At 33.3% G+C, this 24,950-nt stretch overlaps 1 protein-coding gene across 4 annotated transcripts in view; it reads right to left on the minus strand.

Moving 5' to 3' along the window:
- The window catches only part of SEMA3C (semaphorin 3C), a 296,048-nt gene that overhangs the window by 54,650 nt on the left and 216,448 nt on the right, over nt 1-24,950 (minus strand). For all 4 annotated transcript variants that reach the window (XM_058524375.1, XM_058524356.1, XM_058524365.1 and 1 more), the window contains 7 exons: nt 19,003-19,122; nt 11,987-12,077; nt 7,541-7,660; nt 5,977-6,119; nt 4,560-4,674; nt 2,851-2,920; nt 676-820 (listed from right to left, as the gene is read on the minus strand). In XM_058524375.1, coding sequence (XP_058380358.1) covers nt 676-820; nt 2,851-2,920; nt 4,560-4,674; nt 5,977-6,119; nt 7,541-7,660; nt 11,987-12,077; nt 19,003-19,122 — 804 coding nt within the window. The remainder of the gene's footprint in view (nt 1-675; nt 821-2,850; nt 2,921-4,559; nt 4,675-5,976; nt 6,120-7,540; nt 7,661-11,986; nt 12,078-19,002; nt 19,123-24,950) is intronic.

The following is a 24,950-nucleotide window of genomic DNA, read 5'->3' on the forward strand; positions in this document are numbered from 1 at the left end:
AGTCCACCATCTGTAACTTCAGCTGGAAAAGCTAGTTTTCAATGTATCCCTTCATACTACTAATATTGTAAGACATGGATATATCTGTTGGCCTCAAAACTTTAGAGTTTATAAACATTTTATTTGAATTATAACATCACATTCATTGTAATTATTTGCTCACACATACCATTTTCTTTCTTTGAGAAATATACAACATATAATTTTTAAATATCCCTTAAAATTGAAATATCGCCACATGATTTATCTCTGAATTAATTCTTACATGGTTATTCCTTCATTAAAATAGATGAGAATCCTTAATACAAGGAAGAATTGTGAAAAGCAACTAGTGTTCAAAATCTTAGGCCACCACTGAAATGTTTAAGACTTTCTAAGCTATGATTTTTATGCCAATAAAATTAGGAAAATATCCCTGCCCCTGTTTAACATACCTAGTTGTCTTGAAATCTAAATGAGATTTTATCAGCAATACCACTTAGAAAAAATTGCAGCGAGTGCTATAGCATATTTGTAAAATCCCAAATCTGGGAACCTGTGAGCTGAAAAATTATGATGAGTATACCAGTAGGTCTATGGTTGTATTTAATAAACATCAACATGATATTCATTTCTTGTTAAATTTTTTTTTTTTTAAAAAAGCAAAATAACAAAGAAACTTTCCTGAATACTTACAGTTCCAGGGCGAGGATATGGAATTCTCCCCTGATAGGAGATGAGCTGGTGATTGGGTCCTTCTTTGTGGGCAAAAGGCCCATTAAACACAGTCTGTATATCAGATAAATGATACACACACACTGCTGATCCTTTAAAAACAGAGCTAAAAAAAGAAAACAGATTCATTTTCTTATTTTTTAAATTTAAATATGATTTAAAAAAAGAGATGGCAAAATTTGTGATAAAAATTTGATATAATTCATCATGGAAAGGTTGAATGTTACGGCACACATTGTAAAGCTAAAAATCTTCCACTGTTTTGAAATAAGCCATTTATATGTAAACCATTATAACATTTAATTCCTCCATGGAGGAAGTAAACAATAATAAGTTACAGAAAAGTTCTCAATGTTTACAAAATAGAGGACAAGTCAAAGAAGTTTCTGACTAGTTTATCTTAGCAACAAAAAATGAATTAATTTATTTTAAAAAATGAATTTGAATTCTAAATCACTATCAGTACAACCTATCATAATTTAACTCATAGAAATAAATCTCACTAAGGGAACACCATATCTCTCTCTTTTTTTTTTTTTTTGGTGAGGAAGATCAGCCCTGAGCTAACATACATGCTCCTCTTTTTGCTGAGGAAGACTGGCCCTGGGCTAACATCCGTGCCCATCTTCCTCCACTTTATGTGGGATGCCGCCACAGCATGGCCTGACAAGCGGTGCATCAGTGCGCGCCCAGGATCCAAACCAGGCCACCAGCAGCGGAGCAAGCGCACTTAACTGCTATGCCACGGGGCTGGCCCCCACCAAATCTGTTTGTCTTAAGATTATTTTAACGTGAGAGTGTTCTCACATGTTATCCTAAATAGTAGCTGGGGAAGTCAAAATTGTTGTTGTTTGTGTACTTTCCCTATTAGGAGCAGAAAAAAAACAATAGGGTCCAAAAAAGATTTATTAAATTACCTGTAGTCAATAAAATCTCGTAAAATTTATTTGGATCCTTACTAAAAACTATTTCCATTGTCACTAAGCGAGATTGATGGAAACCAACATTTCTCTGACTCACATATTTCTCTTAAATTCCACACCTAATGGAAAACTTAGATGCCCATTGAAAAAAACAAGATATATTATTAATCATTAGCACTAATATTCAGAAATGACAATTTTGAATTTTTCAATATTAAAGCTATTGGTGTTGAGAAAAACAGAAACTAGGAAAATATTTTTTTTTTTTTGAAACAAGCATTTTCTCCTTAAGAATTTGGTTCTCTTTTCTTTGTTCAATTCTTTGCTAGTTAAATCAAGACGACTTTCTTTGTTAGAACAGGAGTTAAACTCATCCTGAAGGACATCTTTTTAAATATATTATAGGGAAAATGTAAATATGATTTATAATCAATATCCCTGGGATTTTCTTTGACTTTGAATGACTCATTACAGTTTACAATTATACTATGTTTCCCCCTCTAGAAAACAATGCTAAAATCTTTAGATTTTTGTTTTGTAGTTGATTGTCTAATGAAAGGGACCCATTACATTCTGTACTGGCCACGTCACAGCTGGAGTAGTGTGTTGAATTCTGTATAATATTCCCAGTGTAAAATGAGTAAACAGAAATAAGTGCAGGAAAGAGTGAGAATATGGTGTTTTGTCTTGAAATATATGATAACTGGGATTGGGCATCCCACATAAATTAGAAAACATTGAACCTATTTGCAAATATATGAAATACTGTCATATGGAACATGAAAACTCATTCAATGTTTTGCTAGTTTCTAAACAGTCAGCACTGTAGATTGCTCCAGGAGTAAAAATTATTTTAATAGAAATGTCAAAAGCTTTAATTGAATTACGAGTCTTCAGAATATTTCCTTAAAACAAAATATCTTATATACTTTATTCCTGCACTATAATTCATATTTCCCTTTCTTTGAGAAAAATAGCATATAATCATTATAAATACTCTGTACAACACTATTTTGAAAGCGTTAGTTTTCATATTTTTAAGCGTTAGTTACCTTTAATATATTTTGGTAATCAGGCAAAAGTAATAAAAGAGGAGGGTGACATCTTAAATGCTATGTAAAAGTAAAAGTTGAAAAGAAAGCTTTTGTAATAATTACTATTACTCAATAAAGTTTATGGTTTAACTCGTAAAATGTAATTGTTTAATAATTACCTTGATGTTGTAAAAATGCCATACACTAGAGTTGTCCTTGGGTTATCAGTTTCCAGCAGAAACACATCCTCTACAAAAGGGAAATATCCTTCTTTTAAAGTTCCTAAATATTAACCGTATTTTTAAAAATTTACCCCTAAGAAAATAATTTCAACTATGAAAAGCATTATGCAGAAAGATACTCCTGCAGCATCATGGTAATTTGAAATTTGACCATTTTCTAAATATCCTTCAACGATAATACATTACATTTTTTAAAATTTAAAAAGTATTACAACTCTCAATTTCTTTTTGACCTAGGGTTAGAAGATGGAACACGGAAGAAAACTTTTTCACAGTGACTTTTTTTCTTTGTAAAATAAGAGGTTTTTTTTGGATTATGGTCAAAATTGCTAGTGATATTTTTATTTAATAATTTCCCTAACAACAAGAAGTTTAAAGTAAATTAAGGCAAAGACAAAGGTACAGATAGTAAGGTACAGTAATACATAACAGAACCTGGAAGTAGATTTCTGATAGGAAACTCCAATTAATAATTGTCATGATTACAAAAGAGGTCTGTAGTGACCTTTAGTGACCTTTTTGCAAATAAGATTCTTGTTGAGGAATACGAAGAAAGACATATTTATTTTAAATTTGCAATGAATTTAGGATCTTTTAAGCAATAAATCAATAACTCCTAGGCTTTCCATACGTGAACAAAGACTGACACTGTCTAGCTCTCCCTAAAAAACAAGAGAGACTGAAATATCCTAAGTCACTGAAACATAAACATACTTACAAAGAATTTGGGAGGAAATAATAAGTGACTAGGTTATAACACAAAATCATACTTAGAACTTTTTTCTAGAAAAGCTGACACAGAAACTTTTGTTTCTATGATCAACATAATGGCTTTTGAGGAGATGAACTATCTACTTCAGTTTTTATAACTGTTAGAACTAGAAATTTTTCCACGTTGTAACACACTTTTATTGCTTACCTCATCACCTGTCTCAAAATCTGAGAACAACCAGCATTTTACATTTTAGTGGATTAAAGCAAAATGAAATTCATTTCTAAATGGCAGTTAGTAAACATGACACTGTGATGTATACCAAATTATTCTGATTCAAAAGAGAACTGTTCCTTGGTAGAAAGGAATCAGATTGTTAGTCCTTGTTTGACCTGAGAAGTATAACTCTCCTCATGTCACACATGCTGAGAATACTTAGTCCCAGGGTCACCAAGAAGAATGAAACTTGGAGCCTAAGTCTAAACTTCTACTCTGACACTCTTCCATCTTACCTCTATTCCATCTATTAACAGTAACAGTAAAAATATACAGCTGTATTCTCATACAAACTGATTTCAAATCAGAATATTAGAATTTAGACATGTATGAAATACACATCCATTTTAGAGGAGCACAAATATATATTACCTATATATATTATACAAGTACTTCTCTCTGTCACACACACACACTCATTGATATATCATGGTGAATTCAGTGAACTACATATTTTAGCAGTGCAGTCAGGGGCAAAACAGATTTAAAAAATACTCAAGGAAATTTATGAACAGTATCCAGATCATTAATTCCAACTGGCATATTATTTATACTGAAAACATCCACAGAAAATACATCCTCTTCTGAGAGCTTATTAAAATATATAAACTTTACAAAATCTCTTTCAAAAACATTTTTCAATCTCACATCTATGTACCTAATTCATCGAAGTGCGTTTCTGGGCCATCTTCATCAGTCACCGAGCACACCAGCCTGGCTTTTAAGAAGGTAGTCCACTTGTTGACAAGACTGCGCAGTCCACCAGTGTCATTCTGAAAGCATTTTGTAAACACATTTCAGATTGTTTAACTAAATAGTGAAGTGTATTAAAAACTCAACTTGGATTCTTACTACTTGGAGATTTGTTATAACCTGAAGGATGGAAATGTTAACCACATCTGTATATCAATAGTTAGAGAGGAATATTTAAGATCTATAGTATGTTATAAAATAGCCATAGTTATACTACAGTATGGTACAACTGAAAATGTTTCAAAAAAAGAAATTAATAAATATATGCCCTAAAGCTTTCTAAATTTAACAAACATGATGAAAATATTCTTAAAATGTTATGGAGAATACACAATTTAATTCACCTTTTCTTGATAACTTGTTGTCTTCAATATGAACATAAATTACTGTACACAGTGAAGCTTGCAAATTCTACTGTGGTCAGGAGAGTGGGTTTATATTTACACCAGTGGTCCCCAATAGTTTTGTTTTCTCTCCTTCATTTCTCTGAGTTATCATTTAGTCCTTAGTATTTCTAATCGGATGCATTAATATACATGACTCTAGCTGGGGCAGGGAGAATGGCATTTGGATCATTCACAGTCTCTATTGATGATATTTTTGTTCTGTACACCCAGAAGCCTTTCACTTCTTCTGCTGGCTTTAACTCCTTGTTCCAAATGATTGAGAAGCACATGAGCTCCATGGTCAGTGGGATATTGTAATATTTAAAAATAAACTATTTAAAACACTAAATCCTTTAAGAAATACTTTTGCACAAAAGATGCTAATCATAAAGAAGTCAGGACAAGTCTGTAAAACTCCTACATGAGAGGACACCATGAGTTTTTTGAGTTGCTGTGTATACTTACTGTTTAGACACAAGAACATTTTGGTTACTGTTTAGAACTAGAACTCTATTTTACCAAAGAATTTCTTAATTTTCACTGTCTTAGACAGTTCCCAAATAATTGTCTTTACTGAGGTTTTGCTGTATTTTATTCTTGTACTTAACAAGAAATGTTCTGTTTCTTTCTGTAATACACAATTTAGCTATGTTTTTAATACTAATGGAATTAAATAGAAAAGCAAAAATTAATCAAAACTGTTTGTGTAAAACCACGACAGAAATATTTCCTTTAACTAAGTTTTCTGCTGAAATAGGGTGTTTATCTTGTATGAATGATGTGAATAAACATTAAATTAAAATGTCTCTTCAATATTTTATTAATTTTTAACAGTAGATAATAAAAGTAGGGAGAGAAATTATTGGAAAAAGAAAACATTTTTATATAATTTGAACTCTTAGTTTTTCTTCAGATTAGAACAACACTAATACTTACAGGACATATTCTAGCGATCATGGAATGAATCTGTTTTGTGCTTCTGCTGTTGTCGGTCAGTTTCTCTTTGAAGAAGAAGTACACCTTGGCATCGTTCGGATCAGTGCCATCTGGGATAACATGTGCATCCACAAACATAGGTTCTGGAAAAAAATATAAAGACTATACATATACTCGTGATGAAAATCCATCTATGGTCCATCCAAGTAGACCACAGGCACATGCCTTCTCCACCTTCGGTATAAAAGAACAATTTGATGTCCATAGACAAAAAGTCTAAAAGCAGTAATTGTACTCACTCAACATACCACATCTGGAATGTCAAGTGCCACAAAGTATAGCCATAATGTGATAGCTTAAACTATTTTTCTCTGTCTGCAATACATTCTGGAAGTGCAGTAAATGCAAAAATTCTTTGTGCACTGATAAGTTTTAAAAAATGGGAAAGCTTTTCTACTAGTTATTTCCCATGGAATCTGATGGTCGTTTTATAGAAAAAAATGTTTCTTTTTCAAAGTGTGGTTTTCAATCTAGTGCATATAAACTCAAATTCATTGAAGCAGAGTGAGGAGTCGGGAGTCCAAGATCTGAAAAACACATTTTTCTTAAAATGCAGCATATGAAATGAAGGGGAACCTTTTCAAGGAAAAATGCAGTCTTTTGAAGACATAGAAGGATTCCTTATTTCAAGAACAAAACAACTTTTAGAACACTCTATTTCCAGATGTACTGGAGGAACAATTTGAAGAAATAAACGGACAATCAATGCTTTCTTGTGCTGGTCTATCAGTGAAATAAGATGCTTAATGTGGTGATTCATGCTTAACTGTGCAACGCTAAGTGAACTGCCAAATTTAGGGTCAGCTAGAAGTTTTCCCCAGCATGAAATGTCAAAGATCTTAGCGGTTTCTTTCTCCTCTAAACAACAGCAACTGACTGCGATTGTACGTTAAAGTCAAATGAGCACCTTTCATGACGTGAATTCCATGTGACTTCAAGAATTGAAATTAGTCAAATATTGATAATCATAAAATTATCATACCTGTTATTTCTATTAAGTAGTAGTCAAATTATGAAAAAATAATATATACCAGCTTTATAATTTTAGAATCTAAGTATAAAACAAAGAGGAAGAGTTCCTGAATATACCCTATTCATTATATCTAACATTCATAAATTTAGGAAAATTTTCAGTTTGGCATTATTAAAATATACAAGCAGATTAAATCAATAAATAGATATTTCATTGTAATATGTTACAATTAAACAACTGGAGAAGATTCTTGTGTACGGGCATGTGTGATGACTATCACTGTCACTTTTATTTATTCATATATCCCATGACAATTGTATGATAGTTAATAAAGAGCTAGAATATGAACTATGGACTATTTCAATTATTTATTTATCCTAAATATTTAAAATCATAGAATAAGAATTGTCATTATTCATGTCATGGCCCGATATTTTAATTTTTGAACCATTTTAACCCAATTTTCATTATGGAATTGAACAAAGTACTTTAAAGCATGATTCTCAAAAAATGCATAAAATGTGTTCTTACCACTCAGCCATTTGGAATTGTGTTGATCTGTTCTGACTGCATTCCTCTTGGTTAAACTGCGAAAAATAGCAGCATCTGTCCCCATGAAATCTATATACATTCCAGAGAAAAGCTCTTCATCTATGAAAAAGTAAGAAAATGTCAACACGATTTTAAGTGTTTTTTAAGGCTATTTTAAAAATCAAGGAGAATTTGCTTATTAGATCATCCCACACATTACAGAGGGTTTATAATCGTTAATTGGTTTCCATTGTCCACCAAATCAAAAAGTTAGATAAAGTTTAGTCTAGTTTCATTATTGCCTGTGTGATTACAACTTTATTCTATATAGAAATAAAAATTCCTCTGTCTGTACTTAATTATTTACTTATGTTTATATAGCATGTATCAGAAATGGCAAAAATAATATATGTACAAAAGATAACAAAATGGCTTAATTATTATTTTCTTTTAATAAGTAAAAAATACTAGAAGAGTTAGAAAACCTGGTTTCTAATCTTGGCAGTAATTAACAAATTGGGAATTAGGGCCAAGTCATTTAGCACCCTGAATCTCAATATTCTCATTTGTAAAATATGGGAATTGGATCATAATCTCAAAAGTTATCATCACATATTAAAAATTCTATGGTTTTACTAAATGAATTGAAAATAATAATAATAATAATTATTATTTCATGATATAGCAGCCATATTAAAATTGTCAAAATACTGAGGCCGGCCCAGTGGCGTAGTGGTTAAGTTCAAGCGTTCTACTTCTGTGGCCCAGGGTTCATGGGTTCAGATCCCGGGTGTGGACCGACACACCACTTGTTGCTGCCCATGCTGTGGCAGCGTCCCATATAAAGTAGAGAAGGATGGGTACAGATGTTAGCCCAGGACGAATGTTCCTCAGCAAAAAAACACGAGGATTGGCAACAGATGTTAGCTCAGGGCTAATCTTCCTCAAAAAAAAAAATTATCAAAATACTATTCATGATAAAATAATTTCATTGTTTAAAGTACATATTTTGATTTTTATTGCTAGAAGGTTTCTATAAGGTAATCAAAGTGCTACTTTTCAATTGCAATACATAACATAATAACATTACTTTAATGTAATATTATGTTAATAAGCCACGTATGGCTTAACGTATTAAGCCTTAAAAAATAGAATGTAGAGGCAAGAAAGAAAGGATACTTTTAAATTAAATCAAGTTAAATTACCATTAGTAATGGCAAAATCAGATATTTTAATCTGTATATACACAACATTAGACATTTAGCTTATTTGTTAAGATCCATATTAACTTTTATCATAGTAAGGAGAGTAAGCATTGAATTAGTATGTGTGACCCTGGAGTACAGTAGTTAAATAATCTATTTTAAAAAGAATAAAATTTATCAGGTCTGACCCACTGAACCACCATGCAGCTGGTTCTTTGACTGACATTCTAGAGTTACTCCCTTGGCTACCTTCAGATTGTGGTCATTTTGGCAGGACCAGAACATTTTGAGGCACTCTAAGCTCACTGTTTAGTAATAAACAATACTAGTTGGCCCAGGATAGAATGGAGAATGAAATGTTTTCAATATGTGCTCACCAGGTCATGAACTGAACCCCTACCAGTTAGCAAGTAGGTATGGTGGGCACTGTGACACCCAGTTCTGCTGCCTATGAGGGGTCTAAAGCCCAAGGGAACAGATTACAGGGAGATAACAAAATGTGCATGAAAGCATTTTGAACAATTTAGCTTCTTTAAAATTCTGTAAACACTTGTGAAGCATCTACACAAGTATTCTGTAGACACAAGGGTTGTTAAATTGAGATAACTTTGTAATTAATCATTTCACATTTTTATTATACCTGATTACTCCCCAAAACAGTGGGTTTTAAATTCCTACTATTCGATAGATTGATTAGCACAGCTATCAATGATCATATCTGTTTCCAGGAAGGAAAGAAAAAAGGATACTCAGAGGATGGTGTATGGTGGAGAGGGCTGATTGTTATCATATTGCATACCACTTTATTAGTTATGTCAAACATCACAAAAGTCTTCATGTCTAATTGGCTTCACTTCATGTCTTAAATTCTCAGTAATTTTAATAGCAAGTTAGGAATAATAAAGTTTCTGCTCATTTTGTATAAAAATATTTAATTAATGACACTTGGAAAGAATTTTGTTTGAGAGTAGGAAATTTTTTTTCAGAATTTCTTTGTAGGGTTTACGTAGAGATAAACTTGTGCCTTTTAACTTTAATCCAAAAATGTTTTGCTTTTCAATTGTACTTTCACTGACCACAAAAACCACACAAGGTTTTTGATAGGTCTGAGAGATATCATCTGACTTCTTCCTTGTGCTGCAGCAATGACTAAAAATAGCAAAAGAACGCTAAACTTGCACATTGGGTTAGATGTCATAACTATATTGTGAAATCTGGAATTCTTCTAATTCTCAATGTTTCTTGGCACTTTAACAGAGAGATATTTTAACCAATCTATGTTACTTACTGCGTTGCAATTGAACAGAAATGATAAAGTACTATATGGCAAAGTGAGATGACTGCACAAATCTGTGCAACACTGGAGACAGCACTGGAGATCATTTTAGAGGGATAATCAACAGAACAAATAAAATGATAAATACAAGCTTATAAAGCTTCGTGCTCTTTTTAGGTTCAGTTTTTAAGTTAACCTAATTGTTTGATGACTTTCTTGGGTAGCATAAATTGTCATGTTAATCAAAATATTAAGAGTTAGGATAGGAACATGAGCATGGGAATTGAAAAATGAAAGCCAATAACTAACTTGAACTTTGTAAACAAATCCAATTCTCTAAGGGCAAATCTATGAAATGACTTATCACAGTTCAACAGGAAAGTTTATAATGCCTTGTCCTAACCCTTTTTTGGTCTAACAATATTTGATGAGATAAACTCCAGTATTGGTGTTAACAGATCTTTGAAGTCTATTTCCACAGCATTTAACTTGAAATAAGTGAAAACTCTACATATTTAACTAGTATTATATACATCATACAGTTTCTAAAGGTGAATAAAATTTCCTTACTAATGAAGAAAAGACCTTCCAAGACACTGCTTCTATTAAATAATATTTAGAAACTTATCTGAAAAGGCCCTGCATCAGACATAATCGGATATCTTGTAGTTTCGAAGCTTTCTAATTTTCTGTCCTAATGATACTCTTTCATCTCCTCCTTGCCCAATCTGAATGACCATATGGAAATCACCGGATAACTTCTAAGCTCACATTTTAGTCAATGCTGGATGTACCTGTCTGAATTTAGTTTCCAGACATGAGAAAGAAAGATGAGTTGCCCCTTTAAGTGAATCAAAGCAAAGTGTTTTGAACACAATAATTATTTTTCCATCTGTTCTGTTGTCAAAAGATACAATTTTACCACTGGCAATACACAGAGAAAGCAAAGAGGGAAAAGCATCTACTATATATCTGACATACTGAAAGTCAAGATGTGTCCCCACAGTCAACTCACGTTAACTCAAATGTGTTCTAGAAGTGTCTTAATTAACCAGAAGAGAATGTCTTTTAAGTGAGTTATAGAAAGGCGTTCAGTGATTGAGAATCAAAGACATTAAAGTGTCAATGTGTGTAGCAGCAAGCAATTGGGCCTGCTTCTTAACTGATATATTTTATGGAAAATGAGAAAATGAAAAAGTGACTTTACCACCACTCCTTTTTTAGTATTGCAACTTCTAGACAATCCACAGAGGATGTAATTGGCTAACACATGTACTTTGTTATTCTTTCATTTGAAAGAAACACTATTTTTAATCATTTGTAAAAGATTACTAAAACATGACAAAAAGTGGGTATACTTAATATTAGAAAAACAACTACAGAAAACATTGAAAATTACTTTATAACATATCAATATATGTATATACCCACTTTGTGTGTGTGTCTGTGAGGAAGATTGGTCCTCAGCTAACATCCATTGCCAATCTTCCTCTTTTTACTTGAGGAAGATTGTCGCTGAGCTAACATCTGTGCCAGTCTTCCTCTATTTTGTATATGGGATGCTGCCACAGCATGGCTTGATGAGCAGTGTACACACTCCCAGGATCTGAACCTGCGAACCCTGGGCCACTGAAGCAGAGCACACGAACTTAACCACTATGCCACCAGGCCGGCCCCTAGCACACTTTTTTTTGTAAATGGTTGACTTGCTCTAGAAATGACAACACTGTCATATTAGATGAAAAAATACATGCTTATCATTTAATCATGAGGAATTAAAATGGAAATGAGGAATTAAAATTTCTATTTATCATCTCACAACTTTCTTCCTATTATTTTATTCATGTACTATCACCCATGCAACTATCAAAAATGCGTGTACCGTGTCAGTGTCATGAATTTATTTTCTTTAATTTCTTTTTTTATATTTTATATTTCCCCCTCCCTCTTTTATTTTCCACTTACTGATCATAACAGACACTGTGTTCACATTGGGGTTGAAAGAGCAGCGTCCTTTTCCAGATTCACACTTGGAGTCAATCATGAAAACTTGGTCCTTTATTATAAATAAAATTGAAAATGTAGTAACAATAAATAACGTTACATTTAGTTAGCCAATTGTTCTTTAGTAAAACAAAACATCATCATAAATAATATGCTTTCTACTTGGTTGTTTACACCTTCCCAATTTACTATACTAAGACTTTCTTGGCCTGTATGAAGAATCCATCTGTAAATTACAAGCTAACCTCAGCAGGTCGAGTTCTCATCCTATTACACTCCCCATAAAGCTGATCCAACAAGTTCTCCTCAAATCGACGTCAGCAAAAATCACTTGGAAATCAAGGACCATTGTAAACCTGAACTAGATATGTTAGACATTCGCCAAAAGAAGAAAATTGTCCCCAGAGGAACAATGTGTATAAGGATTACAATATTTCCAAAATATTCAAGACATTTTTCAAATATAAAATTTTATGTTATCATTTAATTTTGTTACACAATGTTATAATAGATTCAACAAAATAATTTATAATTTAGATAAAAATATTTCATTTACTCATCATTTATTTATTTAACAAAAATTTATGGAGCTTTTTTTGAGTATTGAGCTATACTACATGCCAGGCACTGACAAAACATTGGGGATACAGTAAACAAAACAGACAAAAATCTTTACCCTCAAGTAATTTATAATCTAATGATGGAGAATACAAATACATAAATATAGACTGTAAAGAGAATAAATAGGTAAAACATAAAGTTTGTTAGATGGTCCTCAGTGCTTAGGAGTAAAATAAAGCAGGGAATGGGACTAGGGAAGCCCAGGGATTGGGAGCAATGGATTCAATTTGAAATATAATGATCAGTGTAGCCTCACTAAGAGGGAACATTTTGTTGGTACATTTATCTTTTTCTTATATAAAGTTAGTAAAAGCTACTAGCAACATTCCAAGAAAGAAATGATCACTTTTCTAGGTTGCATTCAATGATGGAGGACCTTAATTATCAAGCTAAGGCTTTTCAAAATTATCCTGAGAGAAATGCAGGCTCAACATTTTTGAGTATGGAAAAGAAAGACTGGACCTTTCCTTGTGCTTTAAGAAGACTGAGAATGGCAATTATAAAAACAGACACTGGATTCAAGAAAATAGATTTTTCAATTGCAATAGTCCAGGAATTAGGCAATAATAATCCAACATGCCAGGATCTCAGAGGTCATGGTAAGAGCAGTAAAGATGCAACAGAGTTTGTAAAGTAGAAATCAACAGAGCTGGCAATCAATTACAAGTTGGAGGTAGTTCAGGAAGATGAAGAAAACAAAGATGATTCTGAAGTTTTGACTCCTCAAAGAAAATAAATATAGTTCATTTTTCTTATATTGGGTTTGATGTATTGGCAGAACATCCCTGAGGCAAGAGAGAATCACAGAGGTTAAAAAGAGTAACAGTCCTCTAGCTTGGAAATGTTCTACAACATGATCCTCTTCAACAAATTAACTCTACAGATGAGGAAAATATGACTTGCTCAAGATCACCTAGCTAAATAATGACAAAAGCAAAACTAAAATTTAGTCTCCTGACTTCTAGCTACATCTGCTTTCCAAAAGGTCATCATTTATATATTGACAAAAATAAATAAATAAATGATAAACATGAGGAAAAACAATAAAATATAGTAAGGCTGGTTGTGATTCTTAGTCATAGACATACATAGATTTGAACTAAAATCTACAGGGAACTGCAGGAATTGACAAGATTTCTAGATACCACTTGCTCTCCATTGACCAACTTCTCCATTGGCCAGCATCCTTATACTCACACATAGTCTAGATCTTGTCATCACGAGGAAGGGATGTGGTCCACCGGAATAATCACTAATTCAAGCACCTGGCAACAATTCTTCAAACTCATCTCCTAAGAACTCTCTGTATCTTTTTCCAGTTCATCAGCTTTCTCTCTTCTTGACGTTTTTATTAACAAGTTTAGATTCCATGCTTTTTAATTTAATTTTTTTTTTTTGCAAAACTATTAAGTTCCTTGAATCCATGATTTTTTTTTACTTCATCCACAGCCTGGAAGGACAGGTCTATCCACATTCTCCATACTTGCCTCCAACCTTTTAAATATTTTGCAGAAGGTGATCCAACAAAGTAAATTCAACCTAGTACATATTTGTGATCACCAACTCAAAATGGACCCTCTATACTGCTCAGCAACCTTTCAAGGAAACTTGTCAACTGCTTCTTCCATTAATAATTTCAAACCATTGCCACTGTAGTCACATCTTCTGACTTATTCTCAGCTCACATGATTGACAACCATGTTGCTGAGAAAGTGAAGTCCTTAAATGAGACATCCTCAACTTCTCACTACCAAACACATAAATATATATACACTAATACATCCACTAGTACATGAGTGGAACTATTTCTCTCACTTTGAGGCCAATCTTTCCACTAATGCTTTGGATCTCACCTTATCCAGTCTTCTTAGGCAACTTATACTTTCCATTATCTCTTCTCTTTCTTTGATCTTATTAACTGGATCCTTTACATCATCATTTGAACCACGCCTTCAGCTCTTACACATAACTCTCCTTGAGAATCACATTTCTTTCTTTCTTTCTTTCTTTCTTTTTTTTTTTTGGTGAGGAAGACTAGCCCTGAGCTAACATCTGTTGCCAATCCTCCTCTTTTTGCTGAGGAAGATTGGCCCTGGGCTAACATCTGTGCCCATCTTCTTCTACATTATATGTGGGACGCCTGCCACAGCATGGCTTGATAAGCAGTGCAGAAGTCCGTGCCCAGGACCCAAACCTGCAAACCTTGGGCCGCTGAAGTGGAGTACAGGAACTTAACCACTACGCAACCCGGCCGGCCCAAGAGAATCACATTTCTTAATCACCATTTCCTGACTTCTTACTTTCTTCTCAATACATTTCAATTGGGCATCTAATCTCAATTGTTCTATTGAAGCCCTTTTTGATAAGACTTAATGACAATAATGCTACACAATTCAGTGCTTATTTTTTAGACCTCATCTTACTTGGATTCTGAATGGTATCCAAGATTGTTGCCCACTTCTATATTTTTTAAATGATTTATTTTTATTCTCAGAACCAAAACATTCTTGTTTTTTTCTGCTACTTCTCTTGTTTCTTTTTAGTCTTGTTTTAAGATCCCTTTTCCTCCATCTGGCCACTAAACTTAGGAGATCCTCAAGTCTCAACCATAGTCACTCTTCTCTTTTCAACTATACTCTCTCTGCATGATTAAATCCACACTTTGCTTGGGCTTCAGTTACTGTTATAAAATAATGACTCAAAGATTTATATGGTCAACTTTTATTCAACTGTCTACTTGATATTTTTACTTTATATTCTACATCTCAGACTCAACAGAAGCAAACCCAGGCTCATAATATTAACTTCAAACATGGTTCTCTTCATTGTTTCTCGTTTCAGTTCATGGCAAATATATAATTAAAAAGGCCAAAAATAACAAACAAAAGCAAACAAACAATAAATGTCTACATCTATATTTTTATATATTTCCTTTTCCATAGCAAAAGCCATCAGTATCACCTATTTTATTCTATTCTACATTTGGTGCCTATTTCTCTGTCTTCATTGCCACCACCTGAGTATAATAATCTCTTTCTTTGCCTACTATATCAACTTGCTAGCTGATCTCACCACAGCCCTCCCAACTCCTCCCCACCCTAAATCTTTTGTAACATAATACACAGTAACAACTCAATTCTGTTCATGCCATTTTCTGTTTAAGATCATTCCAGTTGCTTCTCCTTTGGCACAGGAGCAAGACCAATATCTTAAAGGTAGCTTACAAGTTCTGACATGATTTCGTTTCTGCCATTATTCTCATTAAATAAATACACATTTGTGGATTGAATCAATGAGAGAAAATAATAGAACCAGAAAGAGCACAAGTAATGAAAAATTAGGAAGAAGGCATAGCAAAATGTCTCATGATTATAGATGTCAATGAAGGCATTGAAAAATAGAGGGCATGACCAACATGTTATAGATTGGTCTAGGAGAAAGGATGCTGATTAGGGGAGTCGATTTGGTCATTGAGGAATCTTGGCATTAGGAAATAGTTTAGTTAATGAGTGGGAATGCAAGTCAGGTTAGAATGGTTTAATAAAGATACGGAAAACAGGAATATAAAAGCTGAAAATATAGCCTACTAGTCTGAGAAATTTTGTGGTGCAGTAAAAGAGAAAGAAAGGAGAAGGGTTGAAAGAAGTCACAGATCCAAGATAATAATTTTAAGGAAAGGAAATATGATCCTATTATTAAACAGGAGAAATAAGTAAATGCAGGGGAAAAGGAATGGAGATATAAAACAGAATGATGAAGGTTATTGATCAAAGAACTTTACTGATTAGGAAAATGCACAGTTTTTCTTCTGACAAGAAGAAAGTTACAAAGAGATGCATAAACAGAAAAGTTTGGTGATGAATTTGCTTCAAAAAGCACAGGGAATAATTTGGATGCCTGTGATATTCTTGGTCATCTGTGATATTCAGGGTCAGCCAAAGGTAAGGTTATCTGCTTGATGAGTGGCAGGGTCAGGGGCTTAAATGGTATGCAATTGTTGGAACTGATGTTACGGAGACATCTGATAAAATTGACCAGAGATGAGATGTGGTAATATTCCAAGAATGTGCAGCAAAATTAACCATAATTGCTTTTTGTTAATGTTTTATTCATTATTTTAAGTCATTATTTACTTGTGTTGCTTTACCTTTTTCCAGGAACAGAAGACAGAGAGTGAAGATAGTGGATAGAAGAGAATAACTGTCATCAAGAATTGATGTGGCAAGGACTGTAGGCTCTTTGGATGGGCACTGTTGAAACGCTCTAGGAAAGCTCTGAATCAGTCTCACAAAATAATGCAAGAGTCATAGGGTGTAATGAAAGTGTATGATGTTCCAAACGTAGAGTAGGCTCATAAAATATTCTCTGAGAGCCAATGAATTGCTATTTGACAGGTGGACAAAAGGTGGTGGATAGTGTCTCAGAAATAAAGCTGAATAATTAATGAGTGTGCCACCCTAACCTGGTTCACTTTCAAACCGGTTTCAAATACATGAAAAATGCCATATGTCAGCACTAACACAGGGTGTCAGCACAAGTACTACCGCTGGTCATTACAAAATACAATGTTAGTGGTAAGTAAGAAGGAGAATTCTCTCAAAATACAACTTTCTGCATCATTTTATGCTAGGGGATCTTTTATCTAAACTAAAGAAAATAAATACATTAGATATTTGATAAAACTGTGCATTCTATACTTACATTATTATTTATATATTATAGATATATAAAAATGGTGTTATGGTGAAACCCTTTGACTTTATTAAGGAAAACATATAAAGCTTAAAATTCATAACCCTTTTCATACTTAAATTGGCTCTTAAGATGTTCACATATTATTTAAAGAGATTAACTAATGAAAATGTTTCCTTTTTGAAACATATCTTTTTAAGTGAGACTAAAGTAGTTAATACTTAGTAAAGTGATTAAAATTTATTCCATGCTGGTTTTTCAAACAAGACTATTTTTGGGGCCGACTTTCCAATTAAGCCTTGAAGTTCACAGTGGGCAATTTGTACATGGGAAAACCGTTTTATTTGAAATCCGTGCTCTGAAAATTACTATGCTATTGTTGGCCTATACAGTGACTGCATAGCCTTCAGCAGAGTGTCTGACAGATTGCAGACATCTGGGGTAGTGGTTTATTTAATCAATTGATCACAGGCATGTGGTTCTAATGACAAGCTCAATGCAGCCAACTGTACTTTACCAAGAAGCACAGCTTTACTTTTCTTTAAGAATTTTAATATTTCATATCATCTTGAACCACTTGGAAATGCTTCAATTTGGGGTCAAATTATAATTACTCAGTTATTTTTAAACGACTTTTTATTCACCAAAAGATATATATGTCTAAACTATGTCTGAAAAAAATTTAATAATAAAGGAATATAGAAAGAATCATTGTTTACTTATATTAGTTCTAAAGTAGATTAATCCTTGTTAAAGAAAAATAAACTTAATAAGATAGACCAGTAGTCATATTAATCTTTTTTACAATTCTAATCTCTAAAATTGAATTACGACACTATTTAAGAACTGGTCTTTCTAGATTTAAGTTGCATAATGAAACCGAAGCAAGATAATTTGAAAAATTTCAGTTTTTAAAATACTTAGATTAAGTAAAACAACCTGTTTGACGAAAAGAATGAGGAAAAGCTCTTTTGGTCTAATGCATAGTTTCTGTAGTCAATAACTGTGAACTGGGATAAACACAGTCTTAAATACCACAGGTGAGGTTCAACCAGCCTTATTTGACTATACATTGGCTATATATTTACTCTTTAGCAAATGCTTTTGTTCACAGAACCCCAAATCATTTTAACCAATGAAAGAACGAGGCTAGAATAGCCTAGCATAGACCGATGTTGCTCTAAAATGAAAGTATGATTTATTAATTATATAAAGTTCTTTTCAGCAAAGGCACTTGGCATCCTGCTTTATACATCTCTTACAGGTGTGTATCTCATAAAACTTTACCAAATTTGAAAGATAAATAAGAGATTACTTAAAATAGATTTCAGAAAGTGAGTTTATACTACAATATTTCTATAACAGAGCAAATTTTATCAATACCTTACAGTCTAAGTAATTATGAAATTATACTGTTTTTCTTTCCCTTATATTTTGCAGCTTTTCCATTCAGAAATATATATGTATATATTTAATTAAAGGCAAAAGGCTATACAGTAAGTAACTTGGCAAACAGGAATCAAATGTAATATATTTTATGTTTAAAGGGCTTAAAACTTTTTTATGGCTATTAATGATATTTTCAAGTTTTTACTCTAAAATAGAGTTTTAAGAAATCTTTGACACTGAGACCAAAACTAAGAATAAAAAATTGTTACACTTACCTCTGATCTCCTCCCTCTGTTCAAATAAGTACAGACTGGGCTGAAGGCACCACTCCCACAAACATACAAATGCGTGCGGTTGAAGGCCTGAATCACACGGACGAAGTTCCCACAGCCGTGCTGAAACAAGAGGTAAACGAGCGGTCAGTAACCCAACGGCTTTTATTGCTGTTTCTAAGTATTACTGTGATACTTTGCTATACATTTTCCTTTCTGCTGTAACGTTTTTATTGTTGTTAGGAGATAATGAGAGAACAACATGGTTTATTCCATTAGTTTATTTCAAGAGGAAGGTAGTCCAACTTAGATAATGAGTAAAATGATATGCCTCCCTCATTTCAATATTGTATATACTGTGTAAGTTTTTATGTTCTGAAACTTTATGAATTTACTGAGTGAGCCCAGCAGATGCAGAACACGCAGTGATTAATTCAGTCTCAGAGATCTGCGTTTCGTGCGGACCATGTTTATGTACTTCTGTAAGGTCACAGTCAGTTTATAATTACAATAATTATTTTGCATTTCATTGAGTGAATAAACGACAAGCTTTCCAATGGTTGGACTGGGAGCAGGTGAGAAAGGAGATTTCAGGGAGAGGAAAGAATTTTAGGGAATCAGGGGTAGAGAGATAACAATTGCATCATTTTTCATAGAAAGCAACAATGCTGGCATTTTGTTTAAGATTCGTTTTATTCACCTCTTGTAAAGGTCCGTAGTGTCTGCCATTGTGTACTAATGAAAATATGGACTCCGTATAAGCACAATTTCATTTGAAACATGTTTATAGAACTTGTGTGTATATACGGTTTTGAGGAAAATTTGAGGAAACAATTTGGTTTACTTTTCAATTTCTAAACTTTTCAGGTAAAGAGTAAGTTCATAAAGTTTCAGAACATAAAAACTTACACAGTATATACAATATTGAAATGAGAGAGGCATATCATTTTACTTATTATCTAAGTTGGACTACCTTCCTCCTGAAATAAACCAATGGAATAAAGCATGTTGTTTGTCCTTTACTGACCACAAATTAACTAAGCCTGAGATTGACTGTTGTTTCCTTCACAAAGTCATTTTTCTCACAAAGAAGATTAAAAACAATGTTATAAACTAAAGAAAATTTTTTTTTATACAGAAAGATATCAAAAGGCAACAGTAGCTTCCCCAAGGGTGATCAGACAGCATATAATTTTTTTTCTCTTCATATATTTTACTAATTTTTTTATAATGCATATTTATTGTTTACATTATTAGAAAAGTAAAAAAGAAAGTTTGCTAAACGAGAAGTTAAATTTAAAGTCAATATTATTTTATATTTTCTCACCATTTTCTCCCTTTATATTCATTGTTAGTTGCCAGTAAATATACGCTTATTTTCATATGTAGTAATTTTATACATATATTTCTTTTTTTTATTGTCAATCTTTTATTTTATTTACCTTTTTTTTCAATTTTTATTGTGGTAACATTGGTTTATAACATTGTATAAATTTCAGGTGTACATCATTATACTTCTATTTCTGCATAGATTATATCATGTTCATCACTCAAGGATTGATTACAATCCATATGTTTGTATTATGGATTTTTATTATCAAATAATCAATCATTAACACTGCTGTCAAAGACATTAATCCTTACAGACCAGACTATACACTTTATTTTCATTTTAAGACATTAAGGATTTTTGTTAAATATATAGTGTCACTGTATCTTGACACCTGTTTATAGAGGTACCTGAAAATTGACTACATAACTGCAGGTGACAATGTGTTTCTCTGAAGGAAAAGCACAGATGAAGTATGCTGTGTACGTAATATGTCTATGTTAAGGCTGTCTGTGAACAGTGAGGCTTGTGTTTATTTTTTCACATTCAAGTTTAATCATTCTGGGATTCTGTATATCATATTTTCCCATGAGACATGAATTCAATAGAATTCTACTAATAATAGGTTACATCTGTCTTGTCTTAAGTTTTGTAGATAGTTTACTGTCATGAATTATTGGTATTCGTAAAAGGAAAAGAAGTCACTAATATGTCTTTTATATTTCAAATACAGATTACATTTGTTTCATGTATATATCTACATATATATATTTTATGCTAAACATAGCTAATATTTGTTGAGAATTTATATATGCTTGACATTGGAATAATCACTTTATACATTTAACTTCTTTTACTTCCTAGGAGGTTTGATTTTTTACCTTTATAGATCACAGTTACAGAGCACACTATGTGCCACTTAGGCTCTTTACACTCATTCAATTTTTTATAACAACTCAACTCCATTTAGAAAAACAAAGCTTAGAGCTTTCTTAGTTAACTTGCCCGAGGTCATATAGCTAGAAATGGATAAAGTAGATTTTCAAACACAGATGTGTCTCACATTGAATCTTGTCCTTTTAACCACTTTATAATCTGTCATGGGGTGAGGAATCCACAGTTGTCAGAGGGAAGTTTTTATAACAGTTACTCATGTTTACAGAGCTCTTAATCCTTTGTGTTAATTGTTTTTAATCCTCACAGCAATGTTCCAATTAAAGCATTAGTCGCATTTTAGTGATGAGGAAAATGAGTCCTAAAGAGGTAAAACGAAGTGCTCTAGGTTTAATAAGTAACTGAGCTGGATCCTGAGCCATGGCCACCCTCCACCATCCAGCTTTTCCATAGGAAGGAGCTGATTAGCCAAGAGACAGATTCCCACAGTGTGCCCCTCCAAACCTCCCCACAGAGAAAAATACAAAAGAAAAAGAAGTCAGTTGAGTTAATTATTCAAAATCATTTTCTAGGTCCTTTCCATCTCCATTGTGCTGCCTTAGTTTACGTCCACATTATATCTGACCTAGACCCTTGCAATCGTGTCAATTCCATCCAGTAAATATTGACTGAAAGCATTCTGTGCAAGCACTGTGCATGGTGCCAGCAACACTGGAATGAACAGGCTCAACTCCTGCTGTCAGAGAAAGGAGGGCATAATACTCCAGGCTGTGGTAGATGCTATAAGAGGGTTCTACTTTTCAAAACTGCCAATAGAAAGAAAGAAGAGAGAATGAGTAATGCTGAACTGGGTGTAAAGATTTGACAGGGGTTGTCATTTGAGCTGAAACTTGCGGAATAAGCTAGAGATTTTGACAGGCAGAAACATAAGAAAAGAATATTCCAACAGAAAACAGAGTATGAACAAAAACAAGAGGCATGATGGTGCAGGGTGTACTTGGGAAATAGTGCCTAGAGGGGATAGAGGCTACTATGTGATGGAACCGGAGAGGCAATTAGAGTTGGTCTGCCAATATGCCACAGTCTTCAGATGGGCAGTGGAGAGTGGACTGAAGCATACAAATCTTAGAGCCAGATGATCTGGATTCAAACTCTGGCTTTATCTTTTACCAGCTGTTTGAACTTGAGATACATTTACTTTGCCTCTCTGTGCTTCAATTTTTTATCTGTAAATGGTGATGATAATATTTGTTGTGAGCAATAGACTAATAAAGCGCTTGGAATAGTGTCTGGCACATAATAAGTACACAGAGTGTCAGATACCAGATTCTTTCACAGGCATTTTCGGTTCCAATTGTCAGTACAAACCCCGTGAAGTGGACAGGGCATTTGTCCTGCACAGAGCTTAGTACAGGTGCTGACCATAGCAGGTATCCATGAAAGGTTTGGGGAATCAGACTTCAGTGAAGTTCACACCATGGATGCTTTCTTTTCATTAATTCTCTTTCAAAACTATTTCCTGGTACAATTCTAAATGAAAAATCAGGCTGTTAACATTAGGCAGAATATAATACCATTAGGCAGAATATAATACTATTTTATTTATATACCTATATATTCATATAATAAAATTCTGGAAGAATATGTCTCAAATTTTTAAGTTATTATGTTTGGGTAGTGTAATTTACTTAGTGGAAATATAGCATTTGCTGTGTGCTATGTACTGTTCTAAGCTCTTTGCAAATATTAACTCATTAATCCTCTTAACACAATAAGATAGGTACTAACCAGTCCTGGTAATCTAGTGGTTAAGATCTGGCGTTCTCACCATTGAGGCCTTGGTTGATTTCCTGGTCAGGGAACCACACCACCCATCCATCTGTCGGTTGTCATAATGTGGCAGTTGCGTGTTGCTGTGATACTGAAAGCTATGCCACCAGTATGTCAAATACCAGCAGGGTGACCCGTGTGGACAGGTTTCAGTGGAGTTTTCAGACTAGAAAGACTAGGAAGAAGGACCTGGTCACCCACTTCTGAAAAAATTGGCCATGAAAACTCTATGAATAGCAATGGAGCATTGTCTAATACAGGGCCAGGAGGTGAGAGGATGCACAAAAAAGACTGGGTGGGGTTCCACTCTGCTGTCCACAGGGTCTCTAGGAGTGAGAATTGACTCAATGGCACTAACAACAACAAAAAGAGGTAGTATGAGTATGTCCATTATACAGATTAGAAAACTGAGGCACAGATAGGTTAAATCTCCAGGGTCAAAGAGCTAATAAAAAATTATTTTCTATTGTTTTATATCTGATTTTCTAAGCCTTCAAAGATTTCTGTATTGAATATGTCTTAGTTATATAATTTAAAAATAGATATTTTTAAAATATATCCAGAAGCACAGGTGAATAGGGCTTTAAAAATATTGACTCCTCATGGTCTACTATACAACGAAAAAAAAAAAATACCTCTTATTTTTTCTTCTTGGCCTACACTTCTTTGGTCTGGGGAATAAACCAAGGTATTTTGATAAATGTATTCCTAAAGAAAATATATTTTCCAGTAGTTTAGAATTCTCTGGTCAAAGAAATAGGGAAACTGATATTCTACAATTAATAAATCAAGTTTGACATTGTGTGCATGTAATGCATATATGTCTAAATATACGTAATCCTGCTTAATTTTTCAACCACCTCTTACAGTATTTACTTAGCACATTCATTATGCCCTGTCTCATTGGACAGCATGTGCTATTGTTTAAGCTCAATTTATTTAGAGTATGAATAAAATATTAACATTTAGAAATAAATGGAGCATGTAGGAATGTGAATACATAGGGGCAGAAAGGGAAATGGGAGGTGGGTTACCCTCTCTTTAGCTCAGGCAGAAAATTAGCTATATTCCCACCACGATAATTTATTTTCTTTATATACATTAGTTTGTTATAGCATTATGATAAATTATTACCTGGGATCAATTTTTAAATTGCATTGAATTATGTTAGAATAATTAAGTGTTTCTTATAACTTGAAAATCTGATATAAGCAAAAAAAAATCTAAAGGAGTAATGGATGCTTGATGCTGTTTTATTTTTTCTTTCAATTGTTACAGCAGTACGGATTTTGTCACTAGTTGTGCTTAGAAGATGATTAATATAATATTTAAAAACAAAAAATTTTAATTTAACCAAAATGGACTTCTAAAATATGCACATACTGAATTTACTACAAACATTATTAATCCAAAGGCATTAATAAATTCATCATCCACAGTGTCCTACCCCAACATCAGACCATCACTTGGAAGAGATTCTCATGCTTGCTTGCTTCCATCTCCATTTTTTTCAGATCTCATTTAAATTTTATGAAGTGCCTACATACACATCTGGGCACTGGGGATAACGACACTTACTACCTGGTATTTCCAATCAGTGAGGGGAGAGTCATGGTTAAAAATGCAGTGAAGTAAGTGCTAGAGTGTTTCAGGTACGCACACGGGGTGGGGTAGCCAGCTGGTTGTGGGTGGGGAGAGAAGACCCTCCAGAGAAGTGACATCTGTGCTGTCACTTGAAAAGATGAGTAGAGAATTCCTAGGCTAAAAAGATCAGAAGATAATTGAACAAGAAGAGAATCACAGGTAGCATATACCAAAGGCTGAAAGAGGAAAGTGTGCAACTTATTTGAATTTTGTTATCATTGAAATAAAATAATGGGAAAGGTTAACTAACATA

The sequence above is a fragment of the Diceros bicornis genome, chromosome 3, assembly GCF_020826845.1.
Source record: "Diceros bicornis minor isolate mBicDic1 chromosome 3, mDicBic1.mat.cur, whole genome shotgun sequence".
NCBI classification, from domain to species: Eukaryota; Metazoa; Chordata; class Mammalia; order Perissodactyla; family Rhinocerotidae; genus Diceros; species Diceros bicornis.